The sequence below is a fragment of the Pan troglodytes genome, chromosome 3 (assembly GCF_028858775.2).
Source record: "Pan troglodytes isolate AG18354 chromosome 3, NHGRI_mPanTro3-v2.0_pri, whole genome shotgun sequence".
Taxonomy (NCBI): Eukaryota; Metazoa; Chordata; class Mammalia; order Primates; family Hominidae; genus Pan; species Pan troglodytes.
This window is the reverse complement of record NC_072401.2, coordinates 120,744,486-120,765,738: the sequence shown is the minus strand read 5'-3', so window position 1 is coordinate 120,765,738 and position 21,253 is coordinate 120,744,486. Positions and strand designations below refer to the sequence as shown.

At 37.0% G+C, this 21,253-nt stretch overlaps 1 protein-coding gene and 1 pseudogene across 6 annotated transcripts in view; both read left to right on the top strand.

Annotated features, from left to right (window-relative positions):
- The window catches only part of PDE5A (phosphodiesterase 5A), a 134,127-nt gene that overhangs the window by 26,162 nt on the left and 86,712 nt on the right, over positions 1–21,253 (top strand). For all 6 annotated transcript variants that reach the window (XM_009448203.5, XM_016952124.4, XM_063808996.1 and 3 more), the window contains exon 3: positions 6,178–6,267. In XM_009448203.5, coding sequence (XP_009446478.1) covers positions 6,178–6,267 — 90 coding nt within the window. The remainder of the gene's footprint in view (positions 1–6,177; positions 6,268–21,253) is intronic.
- On the top strand, positions 7,016–20,766 carry LOC129143812 (tigger transposable element-derived protein 1-like; annotated as a pseudogene).

Genomic DNA, 21,253 nt, shown 5'->3' with positions numbered 1-21,253 from the left:
CACTTCATCTTTCCCTTTCATTTTTTTTTTCTCCAGAGAAACAAATTTTCACCTTCTCTCACCTTGCAGTTTCTTACTTTCTATTTCAACTATTTATCAATATATTTTTCTAAAGAAATACGAATTGTTTCAACTGAATTTCAGATGATTATTTCCAGATGAATTTTAGAAGAAAAAGAAAACCCCTAGCAATTGTTGTAATTTAGACAAATCTCCTAATAGAAGTGTAACTGTGCCCCTGGGAACACAGTTTGGGAACTGCTGTGTCTATGCTTTTCAATGTTTCAGGCATTGTCTTAAAAATTCCACTCTGTGGAAGAAAACCAGTCTTATAATTTGTCAAGTCATCTGTGTTGTTTCCTTTTTTAAATTTTCTGTTATTTTTATTTTGATATCATTTTAAACTCACAGAAAAGTTGCAAGACCAGTATAAGAAACTGCCATACACCCTTTACCCAGATTCTCCAGTTATTTTTTTGCCCCATTTGCTTTATCGTTTCCTCTTTTTCACTCTATAATGCATATAAGGAATATATGCTTATTATTTCTGAAAGATTTAATAAGCTAAAGATATGTTTTTACTAAATAGTTCGGTGTATATTTTTTAATAAGAATATTCTCTTACCCAGCCATAATAAAATTATCAAAATCAGGAAATTTTGTATTGATACAATACTATTATCTAATCTGATACAAGACTATTAACAGTCCATAGTCAAAATTTCATCAGTTGTCCCATCCTATTAATAAGCTTTAGAGTTATTTTCCCCCAATCCAAGATAGTATTCAGGATCCCGTATTGCACATAGTTGTAATGTCTCTTTAGTCTCCCCTCCATCTGAAACAGTTTCTCAGCATTTCTTTATCTTTTTAAATTTAGACATTGTTAAAGGGTACAGGCCTGTTATTTTGTACAATGTCCTTCCCAAATAGATTCAAGCTAGGCCCTTTTAGCTGGAATACCATATATGTTAATGCTGACACCTTAACTAAGCAACGACTATTTAATTTTCCAGTTCTTTGACACTGCAACCCAATTCAACCCAATTCAGTTCTGATTCTTAACCTCATGGAGTTAGCGCTGACCCTACATGTTAAGGGCTCAATCCCACAAGCCTGCCCCGACTTCAGACGTCAGCCGCAAGTGGGATCCCTAGGCTACCACACTTCTTCCAGGCTGACTACCAATTCAAGGATTCTAGTGACCCCCGCTTAGGTTCAGTAATTAGATAGAATGACCCACGGAACTCAAGAAAGCACTACACTTATGATTACAGTTTTATTAAAAAGGTTACATACAACTCAGGAGCAGCCAAATGGAAGAGATGCATAAGGCAAGGTATGGGAGGTGGCGGGGGGTAGGGAGGTGTGCAGAGCTTCTATGCCTTCTCCAGAATGCCAGCATCCCAGCACATCAATATGTTCACCACCCTGGAAGCTTCCCTAGACCTCATTCTTCTCAGCTTTTTATTGAGGTTTTATTATGTAGGTATGATTGATTACATTATTGGCCATTGGTGAGTGGATTCAATCTCCAGCCAGTCTCCCCTCTCCAGAGGTTGGGGGTGGGACTGGAAGTTCTAAACCTCTAATCACAAGGTTGGGTTTTCTGGTTCCCACCCCTAATCCTGAAGCCTTCTAGGGCTCACCTCATTAGTGTGAATTCGGGTATGGTTGAAAAGGGCTTGTTGCAAATATGGAAATACACTAGTATCACTCAAGAAATCCCATGGCCTTTAGGAGGTCTGTGTCAGGAACTGGGAACAAAGATCAGAAACATGTTTAATTATACCACACACCTTAATAGTGTATCTTATAAGGAGGCCTATTTATGTGATGTAAGTATTGATGATGTTAAATTTGATAACTTTTTTAAAGTGATATCTACCAGGTTTCTCCAATAGTTTTTCCCATTGTAATTAATAAGTATCATATGGGCAGATACTTTGAGACTGTGTAAATACTGTGTTCATCAACAACCTATTGACCAGCTTTAGCATCCACTGATTTTCTAACTCCATCATACCTCTTATATTTATTAGCTGAAATTCTAATGTAAGGGAGAGTTTTGCCTTCTCCTTCATTCATGCGTTCACATCAATTATGGACTCGTGTAATATTTTATTTAGTCAATTATGTTCTCTTATTATCTTTATGCTGATGTTCAAATTATAACAAATTTGCTGAGTCCTTTTTGTTATGTCCTCATTAATTTTGGGGCATTTTTTTCACTTTCTGGCTAATCAGAATGTTTGAGGCCTATCTTACACTTTCCGTGCCCTAGCCCTAGAATCATTCTTTTTTCCCAAGGAGCCCTGGTTTCTTTTAGTGGGGGGAATGGTATTAAGAAACCAAGATTAAGGCACTAGATGTGCTCATTGTTGCTGGTATATTAGCAGACAGAGCTAGGAAAATAACATATAAATATACATACGTATCTATATTGTATTTATTTCTGTATCTATCTACTTATTATAATAAAAACAACTGAATTCATACTGATACTTCCAATTTCATCCAACAACTAAAGATGCATTATTTTTCTTTTTTTCCTCTATTGGGTGTTTCATTCTCCAAAAATGAAAGACTAGGCTTCCTTATTCTTTATATATATATATATACTCATGTGCTCAAGCCACATTTCTAGCTCTTTCTAGATTTTAATATCTTTCTCTTTAGACTACAGAATTTCCTTTCGCACTTCTTATAGTACATATAGTGCTGACAAATACTCTCAGTTTTAGTTTATCTGAAAATGCCTTTATTTTGCCTATATTCTTGAAGGATATTTTCACTGGATAGATGAACCACTATCAGTTGATAGTAGTTTTCTTTCAATATTTTAAAAAAGAGTTTTCTCATTTTTTTCTTGTCTTCATTTTTCTTGGGAGAGGTCAGCCATCCTTTGTATCATTTTCAACTTATATGTTTCACCCTACATATCATTTTCACACCGTGTGTAAGCTTAAGGTTTTCATCAATTTGGGAAATTTTTCTTTATAAGTCTTTAAATGTTTTTCAGCTTCATTATCTTTGGGACTCCAAATATATGTGTGTGTGTGTGTGTGTGTATACACACTTGATAGTATCCTAAAAGACACTGAAACTTTGTTAATGTTTTATGGTTTGTTTTCTTTTCTCTTTCAATCCTTCTGAATGGATACTTTCTGTTGATTTATCTTCAGGGTCACTGACTCTTCAGCTGTTTTCGGTGGGCTGTTAAATGTATTAATGAACTTGGTGTTTTACACACTATACTTTTCAGTTCTAGAATTTTCATTTGACTATTTTAATAGTTTTTTCTTTCCTTGCAGAGATTCCCATCTCTGTAAAGAAGTTATTACTATATTTTTCTTTAAATCCCTACATTAATTTTTAATAGCTGCTTTAAAGTCCTTATCTGTGAAGTCCAACATGTGAATCATCTTGGGGTCATTTTTTATTGACTACTTTTTCTCTTTACTATGGGTTTCATTTTCCTGTTTCTTTACATATGTGGTGATTTTGTATTGTCTGCTGGTCATAGTCTGTTTTGCTACATTTGGATTGTATCCTCTTCCTTTAAAAAAGGGATGAGATTTGTTCGGGCAGGCAGTAAAATTACTGGCAGATTCTTTTGATCCTGTCAGGCTTGGTCTTATTATTTGTCAGAGTGGATCTTTTGAATTTAGTCTTAGGGAGTACCCCCAACTATATGGTATAGTCCTTACTCCTAAGGAGTGGTCTTTTCCTGCCTCAATGCCTGCGCTGCTGAATGAATTCTCTACTCTGGCTAGGCTGGAACTCCATTGTCTCCAAACACTTCACTAATTGGTGTCACATTCAGTTTTTAGCCTTCAGCAGGTAATTTTTGCTAGTCCTTTAGGTTTTTTGCCCTATACATGCCCAAAGTGACTAGAAACTCAGTATCTTTTGGTCACCGCTTCCTAACCATCTTCCTTCCAACCCCCCAGCACAGCCCCTGTGCTTTATACTTTCCAACCACTTCAGAAGTTTGGAGCTCCATTCAGTTCTGTTTCAAAGCGTTGCTCTCATTGGGTAGCACCTGCCTTCTCTAAAGCAGGAAAACGCCCTCAGGCAGAAAGCCAGAATGTTGAATGGCAATTACTTATGTTGTCTTTTTATTTGCTCTGCCCATGGCTTTGTTGTCTTGTATTTTGTCTAGTCTTATAGATGTCTTCAGCAGGAAGGAATTCTGGTACCTGATACTTTGTTATGGCAAGTGGACATCCAAGGCTTGTGTTCTTTCATACTGTCATGTTCTTGTAAACAAACAGTGAAAGGAATAATCACAATGATTGTAGTGTTCCATTTTTTTCTTTGATGTTTACTGGACCTAGAGGGGTTAGAACTCCTTTATGTATATTGTCTTTGCACTGAGTACATTATTAAAGGAAAACTCCTTGAGATGTCAGGAGTTTGGAACTTCACCTCAAATGAAATTTGAAGGATGTATTTATTCCCACCCTCTTCACTGGAGAGTGAAATTCAGAACTGCTGTTGATTTTAAACTAACAGTAGACACAAAAAATATGTGAAAGTCCTACTAAATTTAATCTGTCAAACTCTACTGCTTTGATTAGGTAGTTGGGTTAAGTCTTCTTTATAAATTGTCTCATAATTCAAATGTTTATTAACAAAGTAACACTGAGGATGTATTTTTATTCATGTTTTACTTATTGGTTTGTAAAATAATTCACTATATATCAATAATTTTTCACTTCTTTAATTCATCAACATTATCTTGTCTGCTTTCTTTAGACAATATCTAAAGATAAAATAAGAATTTTATTAGGAAGATTCAGCTAAAGTTTTTCTCTGCATCTCAATTCATATAACTTTGAGCATGTTTGCAGAAAAAGCAAAAATGTAGTAGTGTTTATAATATAAAATATTTATATTGATTTTTCACCATTTTATAGCTTTTCTTTTGAAATTATCTTTAAGCTAAGTTGGGCCCTCTCAGTTGAAAATTGGCCTCATTTCTGACCCCAATTGATGGAATCTAGTGTAATCACTTCATTCACAGCTTTACTGTGACTAATTTATTTTTTATTTTTTTTTAAAAAGAAATGACCTTCAAAGCTCATCAAAAGATGAGCTTTTCCAGTGTGGATATTCCATATTCTCTGAAGGGAATTCCAACTGCGTAGTTTTTGGAGCAGTGATGCTATTATTAGATTAAGCATCTAACTCCCCAAGGCTATCGCTTTGAAGGGAACAGCGCTCATTCAGATGTTTATGTCCTGGAATGCTTGATTCCATTCCACTCTAACCTCATGTTGTTGTAGCTATTGATTTCCTCTACTTTGGTTTTCCCTTTACTGACAAGATTTGCTTTAAACTATATGGTAAGGTAAAAATGATAACATTTGATAACCGTGGTATTATTTGTTAATGAATTCCTTCATTGATTTAACACATGCTTTTGATTGAGTTCCTGTGCTAGGAATACAGTAATGAACAAAAAAAAGAAAAAAAAAAACCCTCACAGAGTTTACAGCCTAATTTGAGATCTTCCCAATCTAAAGTGTAATGGAAAATTAAACTTTACCTTTGTTTCTTTAATTCATACTTAGAAATTTAACACCTCAGAAGTCCTTTATGATTATTGGGTGTGTATAATGTGCCTTGTAAAAGGGGAAATTCAAAAGATTAAAGGATTGTTTACAATCTGACTCAATGAGATTGTGTATATATGTGTATAATTTAAATTCTTAGGAATACTTGAGATAGAAGTACAGAATACTGAAGAACTGTAAAAGAGCCCTTACAAGGGAAGTAAAGTCATTTATTGAAAAGGTTGTTCTGGAGGCACAATAGAATCAGGTTGTGAGATGATATTACAGAGGTGGAGAGATGCCACTTTTTCCTGAATTTAAGTACAGCTATCTAAAGTGGTTAATATTTTGAATTTTCTTTATTTCTGAACATTTGTTCGAGTCTGTATTTTTTTCTCTTAAACACTAGCTGCTTATAAAAAAGCTCAGCAACTTAAATTTATCTTTGTCAAATATAATATGTACTTACATGATGATGCCTTTCACAACAATAAAATTGTTACTCAGAGTAACAAGGTAAGTCCAAGGTTAGATTTCTCTAATCTAATAAATCAGAAAAATCAAATCAATCTTTGAACAGGTCAGTCATTAAATTGAATTTCTTTTTCCATACTAGGATCCTCGGTTCAATGCAGAAGTTGACCAAATTACAGGCTACAAGACACAAAGCATTCTTTGTATGCCAATTAAGAATCATAGGGAAGAGGTAAGCCAATTTTCCATTTTATAAAAGGTCATTGGAAATATTTTTCTTTTTGAAAAATATTTTGTATTTACTTTGCATATATATGAAATAATGCTTTAGTGACAAATTAGCTATAAAGTTCTTAAATGTTCTGCTTGATTTTTTTTTTATTTAGATTTTTAGTTACAGGGCCTAATTCTGATAATTACTTTACTATGCCCATTTACTTAGAAATAAATTTTATGCATGTCATATTCTACCTCCCCTCTTCCTGAAGGCGTTATTCTATCTTAAAATATGTAATTATGGTTGTGATTAGGATCAATTCATTGCATATTATGTTTTAGGAGTATGAGTAATATTCATAAATGCTCATCCAACTACAGTGGTCATTAACTGATTTCATTCAAATTGAGGTTTTGAAAAAAATGGAAATCATAGCTAATTCTAATTGTGTAAATTTCAATTTGAAATTTTAACAGGCAAATGAAAATATGTTAGTTTATATTTCACCTAACTAGAAGATTTGGATTCTGTTATCACTGAATTCCCTCTTCATTTTACACTTATTTGGAAAAAAGAGTTAATAAATTATCAGTTAAACTGAATATTTCAATTGAGCATTCTCAATCCTGACTGTATTACAACCAACTCGAGAAGTCTAAAAGATTACCAATTGTATTAATTGGGGTTCTCCACAGAAACAGAATCAATAGGATATATGAGGATATATGAGGGGATTTATTTATGGAAATTAGCTCATGCAATTATGGAGACCAAGAGGTCCCAGTCTGCCATCTTCAAGCTGGAGAACAGGAAAGCCTGTGGTGTAATTCAGTCTGAGGCTGAAGGCCTGAGAAATGGGAGATTTGCTGGTGTGAGTCCTAGAATCCAAGGATCTGAGTATTTGAAGTTCTGTTGTCTCAGAGGAGGGAGAAGATGGATGTCCCAGCTTCCGAAGAGAGAGCAAAATATGCTCTTCCTCTGCCTTTTTGTTCTGTCTGGGCCCTTAGTGGATTGGATGATGCCCACCTACATTGGTGAGGGAGAATCTTTTTCACTCAGTCTACTGATTCAAATGCTAATTTCTTCTGGGAACACCCTCACAGACACACGCGGAAATGTTTTACCAGTTATCTGGGTATAGCATTTAAAAATTCTAATGCCGAGGTTTCACCTTAAATCAGAATCTCAGGGATTGGGACCCAGGTATTAGTATTTGTTAAAGCTCCCAAATGACTGCAATGTGTGGCCAAGGTTGAGAACCACTGCCAATCATATTAGAAGTACTTGATGCTTCTACTTGATTTATATTCAAATTCTGACATTTATTCTCCTTCCTCCATCCAGTCTGTTCCCAAACCCCATTGATTTTTTCATTAGAATGTTTCTGATTTCAATATTTTTTTCTTTTTATTCGTGCTACCTGCATGCACCATGATTCAGATTTTGAAGTAATGCCTAAGGTTTTGAAATGTTCTTGTAAGGTGTTTCTATCCTTGCAGTCAATTTCCCTTTAGTCCATTCTACATATCACTGCCTGGAAATTTGCCTAAAACACAGCTTTCTAAATCAGTGCTTCTAAAACTGTGTTGTGCATAGGAATCACCTGGGGATTTTGTTAAAATGCAGATTCTGAATTCAGTAGGTCTGGGTAGAACCTGAGATTCTTTTCTAACAAGTACCAAGTTGATGATTACCTGGGTCTGCTGATCACAATTTGATTAACAAGGCCCTAAGTCAGTTACTTCTCAGTAGTCATTCTCAGTGCCTTAGAGTTGCCACATGGTTTCTTAAAAAGTGTAGTTCCAGCAGTAGTAACTAAAAATGCCTGCAGCAATGACATAATATGAGATTAATTAATTAGTTTAATTAACTAAGTATGTGAATGAATACATAAAATTGAAAAGGCCATACATGGACTGATCATTATTGTGTTATTAATATGGTTGCCAGGTATATCAAATTTTTAAAAAAATGTGTCCCATGCATTATTTGGGACATCATTATAGTAAGAAATTATTTGTTGTTTATCTGAACTCAAATCCAACTCAAATTTCATTTGGCAGGCCTAGTTATAAACCACAGACTAAGATTCCGTGCACTTAGGAAGACAATGTTCAGCTTTTAGTTATTAAGGATACTTTAAAATCGTGGCCCCCAAAACAGCTTTGTACCGGCAAAGGGATTCAGCCTGAATTATGCCCTGACTAAGCTTCTCTTTCTAGATAGCATGAACAATTTCTCCAACAGTCAGGATTGGGGGAACTGATGAGAATGCAACAGAATCACTAGGAAGAAGTGAGTAGGATGGCCCTTTCTACAGAAAGTATCCTCAGGATATACATTCTTCCATATTATGACTGCCGGTGAGGATGATTTAAATTAAATAAAAAATTTAAAAAACACAGCTATATTGAGATATAATTTACGTACTGACATGGTTTGTCTGTGTCCCCACCCAAAATCTCACCTTGAATTATAATCCCCATAATCCCTACGTATCAAGGGTGGGACCAGGTGGAGGTAATTGGATCATGTGGGTGTTTTCCCCCATACTGTTCGTGATAGTGAGTGAGTCTCATGAGATCTGATGGTTTTATAAGCATCTGGCATTTCCCCTACTTGTACTCACACCATCCTGCCGCCCTGTGAAGGTGTCTGCTTCTCCTTTGCCTTCTGCCATGATTGTAAGTTTCCTGGGGACTCCCCAGCAATGAGGAACTGTGTGTCAATTAAACCTCTTTCCTTTATAAATTACCCAGTCTCAGGTATTTCTTCATAGCAGTGTGAGAACAGATTAATACACATATAATATAATTTACCCAGCTTAAGTGTACAATTTGATGAATTTGAGATATGTATATTCGATCATGTAACCACCACTGCAATCAAGATATAGAACATTTCTGTCACTTCAAATGTTCCCCTGTACCCCTTCGTAGTTGATCTCCTCCTCCTCCCTTAACCCACAGCTCCTGACAAGCACTGATCTGCTTTTTGTCACTATTGTTTTGCTTTTTCTAGAATGTCATTTAAATGGAATCATACAGTATGTGGTCTTTTGTATGTAGGTTCTTTCACTTAGCCTAATGGGTGTGAGATTCAGCCCTACTGTTGGATGTATCAGCAGTCTGTACCTTTTTATTGCTGAGTGATTTATTCCATGGTATGGATATACTACAATTTGTTTATGCATTCATCAGTTGATAAACATTTCAGTTATTTCCAGTTTGTGTCTATTACAAAACAAAGCTGCTGTCAGTGTGTTTGCATACAGACTTTGTGTGGACTTATGCTTTCACATCTTTTGGGTAAATACATAGGAGGGCAGTTGCTAAGTCATATGGTAGGTATTTATTTAATTTGATAAGAAACTTCCAAACTCTTCCAAAGTAGCTGTACCATATTTCATTCTTATCAGCAGTGTATGAGAGTTCCCCTTACATCACATCCTTGGCAACACATAGTGTATCAGTCTTTTTAATTCTAGGCATTCTACTGAGAGATGATTTAAATTTCATTACATGAATATGTAACCCCACTCTTAGCCAAGGACCTGCTGCCTTCTTACAGATCTGATTGAAGTGGGTTTGGCCACAGATCCCCAAATAGCCCGAAGCTCTCTCCTTTAGACTTCTGCTGGGTTCCTGAGCTTTCTCATGTCTCTCTCTGTGCTCTCACATCCTCTCCTGCTGGTGTCTGTTTTACCTTGCGGTGACTTAATATGAGCCTTGGACTCCTTACACTAAGCATTTCATGAGATGAAAAAATCTTCAGTAGCTTCACTGGGGACTGAATACGGTTGAGTATACCTAATTTGAAAATCCAAAATGCTCCAAAATGTGAAACTTTTTGAGTGCTAACATGACCCTCAAAAGAAATGCTCATTGAAGCATTTTGGATTTTTCTGTTAGGGATGCTCAACTGATAATAATGCAAATATTCCAAAATCCAAAAATAATCTAAAACTTGAAACATTTCTAAGTCCCGAGCATTTCGGATAAGGGATGTTCAATCTGTAACTTTATTCAAGAGAGGGCTTCCAGAACACAGCTTTTTTTTTTTTTTTTTTTTTTTTTTTTGAGATGGAATCTCGCTCTGTCACCCAGGCTGGAGTGCAGTGGCACAATCTCAACTCACTGCAAGCTCCACCTCCCGGGTTCACGCCAGTCTCCTGCCTCAGTCTCCTGAGTAGCTGGGACTACAGGCGCCCGCCACCACGCCTGGCTAATTTCTTTTTGTATTTTTAGTAGAGACAGGGTTTCACCGTGTTAGCCAGGATAGCTACGATCTCCTGACCTTGTGATCCGCCCACCTCAGCCTCCCAAAATGCTGGGATTACAGGCATGAGCCACCACGCCCGGCTTTTTTTTTTTTTTTTTTTTTTTGAGACAGAGTCTCACTCTGTCACCAGGCTGGAGTGCAGTGTAGTATGATCTCGGCCCACTGCAACCTCCGCCTCCCGGGTTCAAGCAATTCTCCTGCCTCAGCCTCCTGAGTAGCTGGGACTACAGGCGTGTGCCACCACACCCAGCTAATTTTTGTATTTTTAGTAGAGATGGGATTTCTCCATGTTAGCCAGGATGGTCTCGATCTCTTGACCTCGTGATCCGCCTGCCTCAGCCTCCCAAAGTGCTGGGATTACAGGCGTGAGCCACCGCGCCCGGCCCAGAACACAGCTTTTTAAACATCTTGCTGACCCTCCCCATTCTCCTTCCTTCTCATCTTGCTCCCTTTCCTCCCAGGTTCACACTGCCAAGTTCAAAATTATTTCTCCTGAGAATTAACGTTTTCAGAGAAAAGAATGAAGAGAGACAGAACAGACACACTATCAAGTGTGGCTGTTATAATATAAAAAGTAATTTGGCTGGCCAAAAAATAAACCCAGGCCACTAACAAGGTGCAATATTTGACTTCCAGAATTATCTTTAAATTTATATCTGTATAAACAAACTCAGAGTAGTGTTTGCTTTTGTATGTACACATAACTGCTCTTTGTCATGAAAATTTTAAACCAAAATGGAAAGTTGCAGGGAGGCTTTTGGGACTAATTATTAAGATTGCTTGCTCTGGGCTTGAATCCCATCTTTACCACTTAGTTGCTGGCTGACAAACCAGGATGGAACTGGTTAATCCCTTTGATCTTCAGTTTCCTCATCTGCAAAATGAGGGCAATAAAAGGATCTGCCTTAAAGGGTTATTGGGAAGATTAAATGCATTCATGTGAGTGAAGGGTTTAACGTAGTTCCTGGCACACTGGAAGTGCGTCAGCTACTATTCTTTAAAAGGAGATGTAGAACTAATAGAGCTTTAAAGAGAGACAAGGAATAAGAGCTGCATGAAGAGGTCATTAGCCACATAATAATCAGCTAACTGGGACCAAAGCCAGTACTCAGCTAACTGGGATCCCAACACAGCCCCTGACATAGTCTATTGATTACCCTCTAAGAAACTTTAAACTTAAGAGAAACATGTTTTTCTCTATTTTTCCTCATAAATGAGGCAAAATGAATTTGGTGTTTTCTCTTTTTCTAAGTCCACCCTTATCGAGTAAGCCAATACCCATTCTGACTAATTACCAAGGAACCTAAAAAGAACTGTGATTATTGAATCATTAAATATTGATTGTTTACAAAATATCCTGGTACCTTTCAGTGACACTGGTTTTTAAAGACATTGGTACCAACTCTGGAAAGCTGTTTTAATGGAGTAGTTGACTATTGAATACTAAAGTCTGAATTATAACATAGGCAGGAAAACGCAGGAAGATTTTTAAGATTCACTGAAATATCTAAGCTCTTTATTTGCCTCTTATTCTTGTAAAGTATTTCAACTAATTAAAAATGTTTGGGAGTTCTTTTCATTAATGTTATAACCATAACTGTTATAGATACAGCAGTGCTTTTTTTACAAGTAAGGATCATAGATATTACTAAACATCTGTGATGGTAATTTTTGAAAAAAATCATAGAGGTTAAGTTTTTGCAATCTTCCCCTCTCCCTACTCCCTTCTAGAGAATGGAGTTAATGGGCAAAGTGGAAAAAGAAACTGGAGAAGTGTTAGAAGGCTAAAATAATTTATTTTGGAAGGTCAAAGAGCTACTGGCTGGAGAAAATGAATAAAGACAGAAAGAAAAAAGTGATCAAGGGAGAGAAGAGAGCCAGTCCAGAGTGTCTATGAGGGAGTAGTTTGAGGAGTATGGGGTAGGAATTTGGAAATAACTGGCTTGTATGTAGGAGACAGTAAACATGTGTGATATTTATTAAGCAAATCTTGTGAAAACTGTGCTAATGATCTGGCAAGTATTAGTTCATTTAATCTTCATGACAACCATAAGAGGTAACCCATTATCTTACTCCTACCTAACAAAAAAGGAAACTGAGACATGAAACATATAGGGAACTTGCTCAAAGTCACATAACTAAAAACCGGCAAAGCTGAGATTCAAACCCAGGCATTCGGACTGTAGGGGTCATAATAGAGAGAAGAGCATTTCTTAAAAGTCTGCTATGGATGATGGCTGCACTCTGCTTCCCTCCTGATTGGTGTTTTCTTGAGACTCTGCAGTAAGCACTTAAATTATTGTTGATTTTGTTGGAGTGGAAGGTACACTGATGTGTTTAATGTGGCTACATGCAGAAGCAGGACTTGAGGTGGCAACAAGGAGATCTGCCTGTATTCTGCTGGCCCTTCAATGTTAGTGTTTAAACCGCTCTGCAGACAGACTTTTTAAGATGAAAAATGAGATGACAGAGAAAAAGAGAGAGATCATAGTCACATCCTCTGTATTGCCTTAAGAGGAATCTATAAGAAAATTTTTACCAGAGATAAAAGAGTTACAGGAGCATGTTTCATACTAATCTGAGCCAATCTGCTCCAGAGAAGAACCATGACTACAAATGAAGCATAATGAAAAAAAAAGTTACAGGTATGTGAATTTTTACGGCTGCTATTAAATTTATTTCAAAGTTAATTCTGGATTTTTCAGACCTGGGCACTTAGACCAGTTTTTATCTTTGTCATTTGTATTAATTATTTCTATAACCAGACAGAATTCTTTTTTTGTTTAGTAAAGAATTATAGAGAAGCTCAGATCTTTCCCCCTAGCTCAGATGACCTGTTTGTGAAATACTGCCCTGCCCTGAAGTATTGCTTGTTATGACATAGTGAAGATGAGTGTTCTTTTTTATTTATAGTGGCTTCACTGATATAACCAACCCTAAATATTAACTCTTACTCAGAGCCCTATTTGTCACTCCGGGCCTACTGATTTTTTTTTTTTTTCTGTAGATTATTTGGGAAGGAGAGGATAAGGGGTAGAAAGCAGGACTTTATGAAATAATGCAAATTTCTTATTTCACTGAAATTTCTCTGAATTCTCTGAATTCTCTGAAATTTCTCTGAATTCCTCAAGAATTTTCTCTGAAAATTTCTTATTGATATGAACTAGAGATTATATCCAATAATGTCTTTCAGGCTAGGCTGAACCACCATTGTTGAAAGTCAACTCCACTTATTAAGTAGAAATTCAGTTTGGAATCAGAGCTCTTTCCTCCTTCTCTCTTTTTATCTTATCATCTTGATTTTATTTTATCATACTTAGTGATATACTTGCAATTCTTTGATGCCAATATGGCAGTTAAAATCAAGGATTTAGGATAAATTCATTACAACGTGGTAAAGGATCATTTTAGCTAATATCTTAGCATTTTAGCGTATATCTTCCTTTTAAAAACTAAAAAGATTCAAAAAGTATCAGCTAATTTTTATGAGATTTATACTTTGGCGAATCCAAGTGATTAACACCTACCGAAACTCATAAATTGAGGCATTCATGAAATCAGATATGTAATTCCAACTACAAAATACAAAAATAAATGTTTTCTAGAATTTAAGTTTTATGATTGTGTCTGCTCATTTAAAAATATTTTCATTTATTTCTCCTAAATTATCTTGTTTTGACAAGTAACTGTTGAATCACTGCACTTTGTAGATTCTTTTTTTTTTTTTTTTTAATGAAGCAAAGAAGATACTTGCTTTTAAATTTTTTTCAATTTGGAGAGGTAGGCTGGGCGCGGTGGCTCACGCCTGTAATCCAAGCACTTTGGGAGGCTAAGGGGGGTGGATCACTCGAGGCCAGGAGTTCAAGATCAGCCTGGCCAACATGGTGAAACCCGTCTCTACGAAAAATACAAAAATTAGCCGGGTGTGTGGCATGCGCCTGCAATCCCAGCTGCTCGGGAGGCTCACACAGGAGAGTCGCTTGAACCTGGCTGGGAGACGGAGGCTTCAGTGAGCTGAGATCGTGCCAGTGCACTCCAGCCTGGGTGACAGAGTGAGTGAGACTCCGTCTCAAAAAAAAAAAAAAGAAAAAATTGGAGAGGTAGCTCTTGTACACCAAAAATTAAATATCTATATAAGGTGACAAGATAAATGTTAAATGAGTCCAATATTCAACACACAAGTTCGAAGGAAAGACTGAACTGGGGAAGCTAGAGAAATCCCTGGGGAGAGATGAAAGTGCCCTGCTGTGTTTATCTCACAGCCTCAAGAGAGGAACCACATAAATGCTCCTGATGACAAATACTTGATCTCCATGGAGTGTGGAGGCCAAGGAGTCCTTGTCTATGATCTCTCTCACTCACAGTACTGACTGCGGCTTTCTTAAATTTGGCAAGTAAACTTGGAGGAAATAAATGTTACAGTTTTATTCATAATCCTTCAATTTTAAGTCAAAATAGATGAAAATATAACTGCAAAAATAAGCAGAGTTTAATAGCAGACTACCAGTTGATCTAGATCTATTTTAGTCTTAAAGAATTGGCTAGTTACATGTTTTTGAAAACTTATAAATTGGCCAGGCATGGTGGCTCACACCTGTAATCCCAGCACTTGGAGAAGTCGAGGCAGGCGGGCTGCCTGAGGTCAGGAGTTTGAGACCAGTCTGGCCGACATGGTGAAACCCCGTCTCTACTAAAAATACAAAAAAATTAGCCGGGTGTGGTGGCATGCACCTGTAATCCCAGCTACTCAGGAGGCTGAGGCAGGGGAATTGCTTGAACCAGGGAGGTGGAGGTTGCAGTGAGCCGAGATCTCGCCACTGCATGCCAGCCTGAAAAAAAAAAAAAAAAAAAAAAAAGGAAAAGTTACAAATTGTTCACTGCATTTATTCCCCACAGTATTCTTTCTTGTAGTTTTGTTTTAGAAACAAAAGTGCTGCGCAAAGTTTCTGTTTGTTCTGGACTTGAGGTTGTGATAGTGACGATCCTTTCTTTTTCCTTCTGCACACTGCCCTTTAAATAACAAAGTATATATTATGAAGATGTTAACTGCTTTCCTAAAAGAAGAATGTTTCTTAAGAGCAGCAGATGAAAAACGTAGTGCTAATATGTGAAATCCCCAAGTCTACATTACTGATCAAGAAGAAAAAGAAAGAGTGAATAAAAACTTGAAACTGAAGATTAAATTAATGTGGTAGGCTTTGTGTACCCAAATGGTATCCTATTTTTAATGATCAGAAAATTTGGTTCATACTGAGTGCTATATTTTATTCAATAGGAAGCTTATCTTCATTGGTAATTTCAAGGTAACCATTCCAGCACTTTTTGGAATGCATTACATTTTTAATTTAATAGATGATTTATAAATTTAATTTTGAGAAGTTTTACATAGTCCCTGAATAATGGGTATTAGGGGTCTGGAACCAGAGAAGTATAAAACATTTCTTTGTATAATATCTAACCCGACATCATATAATTACACCCTGGGGTGGATTTTGACTATAAAATAATTTTCATGTTTTCATGCATTCTTGAAGAGTTAAGGTGATTGTTAATGAAATTGCTGCTCTCAATAGATATGTACAAACATCTATACTCATCCATTAATGTCTAAGATTCCATAGGTAAAGTGCTTTATCAACTGTTAAATACCCTGTATTCTTTGTTGTTAAATGCTTATCTTAAAATCTCCATTTGCTTCTCTTCTACCATAGAATGGAAATTAATAGTCTATGCTAAATCTCTACTTGCTTTTGATCATAGAATGGAAATTAATAGTCCAGGCTGAATGTAAATCAAAGAGCAAGAGATGAGGATCTTACAAAAATTTTTAAATTTTTTTGCATCAGTTTATAGTAATGAAATGGAGTGAAAATGACCTGGATTTAGAATTCTAGATCTATTTGATTATTACAAATTATTTGATAATCATGAGTACTATGCCGTATTGGTTATCTCTTGCAACATAACAAATTACACTAAGTGATTCTGAACAAACATTTATTATCTCATAGTTTTTGTGGTTCAGGAATTCTGGCGTGGCTTAGCAAGCTTGGTTCCTTCTGGCTCAGGTATCTCACGCGGTCAGGATGTGGGCAGGGGCTGCATGACTTATGCTTGATCATCCATTTTCAAGAGGTTCTTGGGAGAAATGCTTCATTCCTCACCATGTGGGCTCTTCATAAGTTGCTCAGTGTCCTTACATCATGGCAGCTGACTTCTCCAGAGTGAGCAATTTGAGAAAAAATGAGCAAGGAGGAAGCAGTAGTGCTCTATATGACCTCGTCTCCAAAGTTGTCCATCACTACGACTTTCCCGGCGTTCTGTTCTTTAGCAGTGAGGCTTTAAGTTCTACACCCGACTCAAGAGGAAGGGAATTAGGCTCCAGCTCTTGAAAAGAGTAGTATCAGAGAATTTGTGGAGACACTTTAACCTACCAGACATAGTACTAATGTACTTTCATTATTTATTATATAGAACATATATATCCATATTTATTTTTCTCTTTCCTTAAAACTAGCCAGAGGATAAAAGAGGAACTCTGCTCATTAATTAAAATGATCTCTTAAAATCATTTTGAGTTCTCACCTTTCATGTACTAAAAAATGTTATGAACTACCAGAGGAGAGGTGATATAGATTGGGTTTACACAAAGGTTTATACAAAAATTGGTGTTCAAGGTTGTCTTAAATCAGAGGGAAAAGAGGAAGTAGAGCATGAAAAAGGGAGCACTAAGGAAAAAAGAGGAAGATGTTTGCCTCTTTGTATGGTGGCAAATTATTGAGGTATTAAAAGACTTTTTTTTTTTTTTTGAGACAGAGTTTCACTCTTGTTGCCCAGGCTGGAGTGCAGTGGCATGATCTCAGCTCACTGCAACCCCCACCTCCCGGGTTCAAGCGATTCTCCTGCCTCAGCCTCCCGAATAGCTGGAATTACAGGTGCCCACCACCACACCTGGCTAATTTTTTGTATTTTTAGTAGAGATGGGGTTTCACTATGTTGGCCAGGCAGGTCTCAAACTCCTGACCTTGTGATCTGCCCACCTCGGCCTCCCAAATTGCTGGGATTACAGGCGTGAGCCACCGCACCCGGCCAAGACTTTTAAAATATTATGCCACAAATACAGTTCTACATAAGATCTCTGTTTGCATGTAATATAAGTACTCACTACTTAATATTCACAGGGAATGCTCATTGGTCTGTCTCTATTATATCTTTCTGCACCATCATTTTCTGCCTCTGTTGACAGACTGAGAGCAGAGGGAATATGTCTATTACTTTGCTACACTGTTTGAGCATCCACTAGAAGGAGGGAAGTGCCTGGAAATGAGGTCAGACAGGTAGACAGAGGCAAGATCAAGCGAGCCTTCTAATGTCATGCAAAGGAGGTACTGAATTTTTTTTAATGCCAGGAAATATTTGCTATTGTTTAAAAATCTGGGTGGCTACAGCAGTAAGTTTGAACCATTTTCTTCACTTCTAACCCAGAGCCACATAATTTGACACTTGATATATTTTGATAATTAACTTCCATATTTGTTCATAAGCAGAGAGAGTACTTTGTTTAGAGGCAGGAAGGCTGCTAAAGAGGTTTTTGTGGATTTGTTACACTTCTGTTTAGTAGGTTTAGTGATTGATTTGACGGAGGAATGAGGGAGAGGGAAGAATCTGAAATACTTTCTAGCTTTCTAGGTAGGTTATAAAGGGGGAGAGTTGTCATATTTCCTAAAATAAGTCATTGGTTTGTGGGGAACAAAACAGTTAGCTCTTTTTCTTTTGCATGTATTGTTTTACAGTCTAATCCTTTCTCTTCTCCCCTGAAATCTCTACATTGCCTCCCCATCCCCGCTTTCAGATGATGGCCTTGCTTACTGTTTCAGTGAAAGCCAACACAATTAGAAGAATATTTCCACAAGAGAACTTCCCCTACTTCTTTCTCCTGCTCCAGCATCTGAGTCCATATACTCTGGTTACCCTTTTACTTCTTGGGATGAACTGTCCGAACCAGCAAGGGCCAGCCTCCCATTTGTGCGCCAGATTTCATCTCAGTTTGCCTAGTCAAAGAAATTAGCTCAGCAGTTCTCTCCTCTATGTCCAGAATCATTAAAGTTTTCCCTGCTATCAAATCTGCTCATCAGCATACAAACATGCTGCTATTTCTCCCATCTGCTTTTGAAAACAAAAGCAGAACACTCATTGGACCACACATCTGCTTTACCACCTCATTTCTCTGATCATCACCAGAACAAAACTCTTTGAAAGAGTTATACAGGCCATGTTTGCCATTTCCATTTCCTTCCATTCTCTTTTGAACATACTTCACCAAAGCTTTCACCTTCTTCATGTTCCCCTGTCTCTCTCCTTCTCCTTTGGCCTCCCTATTCCCTGAGACACAACAGTATTATAATTAAGCCAGTTGATAACCCTATAGTGTTCTCTAAGTGTTCAAGTGTTCACTTTAAATCAAAAGCTAGAAATGAATAAGCTTAGTGAGGAGGGCATGTCGAAAGCCGAGATAGGCCAAAAACTAGGATTCTTGGGCCAGTTAGCCAAGTTGTGGACACAAAGGAAAAGTTATTGAAGGAGACTGTAAGTGCCACTCCAATGAATACATGAGTGCTAAGAAAGTCAAATAGCCTTATTGCTGATACAAAGTTTGAATGGTCTGGATAGATCAAACCAGTCACAACATTCTCTTAAGCCAAAGCCCAATCCAGAGTGAGACCCTAACTTCTTTAATACTGTGAAGGCTGAGAGAGGTAATGAAGTTTCAGAAGAAAAGTTAGAAGCTAGCAGAGGTTGTCTCGTGAGGTTTACGGAAAAAGCCATCTGCATAACACAAAAGTGCAAGGTGAAGAGGCAAGTACTGATGGAGAAGCTTTAGCAAGTTATCCAGATCTAGTGAAGATCATTGATGAAGGTGGCTATGCTAAACAACAGATTGTCAATGTAGACTAAACAGACTTCTATTAGAAGAAGATGCCATTTCAGACTTTCATAGCCAGAGAGGAGAAGTCAATGTCTGGCTTCAAAGCATCAAAGGATAGGCCGACTCTGTTGTTATGGGCTAATGCAGCTGGTGAATTTAAGCAGAAGCCAGTGCTCACTTACCATTCTAAAAATCCTAGGGCCCTTAAGAATTATGCTAATTCAACTCAGCCTGTCCTCTGCAAATGGAACAACAAAGCCTAGATGACAGCACCTTTGTTTACAGCATGATTTACTGAATATTTTAAGCCTACTATTGAGACCTAGTGCTCAGGGAAAATGATTTCTTTCAAAATATTACTGCTCTGTGACAGTACACCTAGTCACCCAGGAGCTCAGATGGAGATGCACAAGGAAATCAATGTCGTTTTCATGCCTGCTGATACAACATCCATTCTGCAGCCCATTGGATCAAGGACTAATTTCTGCTTTCAAGTCTTATTATTTAAGAAATTCATTTGGTAAGGCCATAGCTGACATAAATAGGGATTCCTCTGGTGGCTCTGGGAAGAGTAAATTGAAAACCCTCTGGAAAGGACTCAACATTCTACATCCCATTAGGAACATTTGTGATTTATGGGAGGAGGTCAAATTATCAACATGAACAGGAATTTGGAAGAAGTTGATTCCAGCCTTCATGGATGACTTTGAAGGGTTTGAGACATCACTGTTGGAAGTAACTGCAGATCTTGTGGAAATACCAAGAGAATTAGAATTAGAAATACAGCCAGAAGATGTAACTGAATTGCGCAATCTCATGATAAAACTTGGACAGATGAACTGTTGCTTCTTATAGATGAGCGAAGAAAGTGGTTTCTTGAGATGGACTCTACCCCTGCTGTAAATGCTGTGAATATTGTTGAAAGACAGCAAAGGATTTAGAATATTACATAAACTTAGTTGATAAAGCAGTGGCACGCCTTGAAAAGATTGACTCCAATTTTGAAAGAAGTTCTACTGTGGGTAAAATGCTATCAAACAGCATCACATGCTACAGAGGAATCTATCATGAAAGGAAGAGTCAATCCGTGGTGGCAACTTCATTGTTGTCTTATGCTAAGAAATTTCCACAACAGCCCCGTCCTTCAGCAACCACCACCCTAATCATTCGGCAGCCATCAACATCAAAGTTAAGACCCTTCACCAGCAAAAAGTTTATAGCTAGCTAAAGACTAAGGTGATTGTTACCATTTTTCAGCAATAAAGTATTTTTTAATTATGGTATGTACATTGTTTTTTAGACATAGTGCTATTGCACACTTAAGAAATTACAGTATAGTCTAAAAATAACTTTTATATCCTCTGGGAAACCAAAATATCTGTGTAACTCGCTTTATTGCCATTGTCTGAAACCAAACTCACAATATCTCTGAGGCATGCCTACAAATACTTCATTGTATATTAACTGGCACAGCTATGGAGAAGAGGTCATGTCTTTTTTTGCTGGTGACACCTACAACTAGGAGTTTCGCTAGTGAGACAGATGTCTGCATCTGTGCTTTCGTACATGATTAGCTTCTCAGGCACATCTTCCATTTGGAGGGAAAATATTTCGAGATGAAATTATGTTTTGGCTATGAGAACATAATAAACTATGTTCTCCATATGAAGGACTTAGAATGTAAAGAAATTATGTATGTACATATATATACACACACACACACATATGTTTTTCTTGAATATCTTATGTTAAATTATATGGATATCTAGCTTTCAGTGGCTACATATGTGGTTA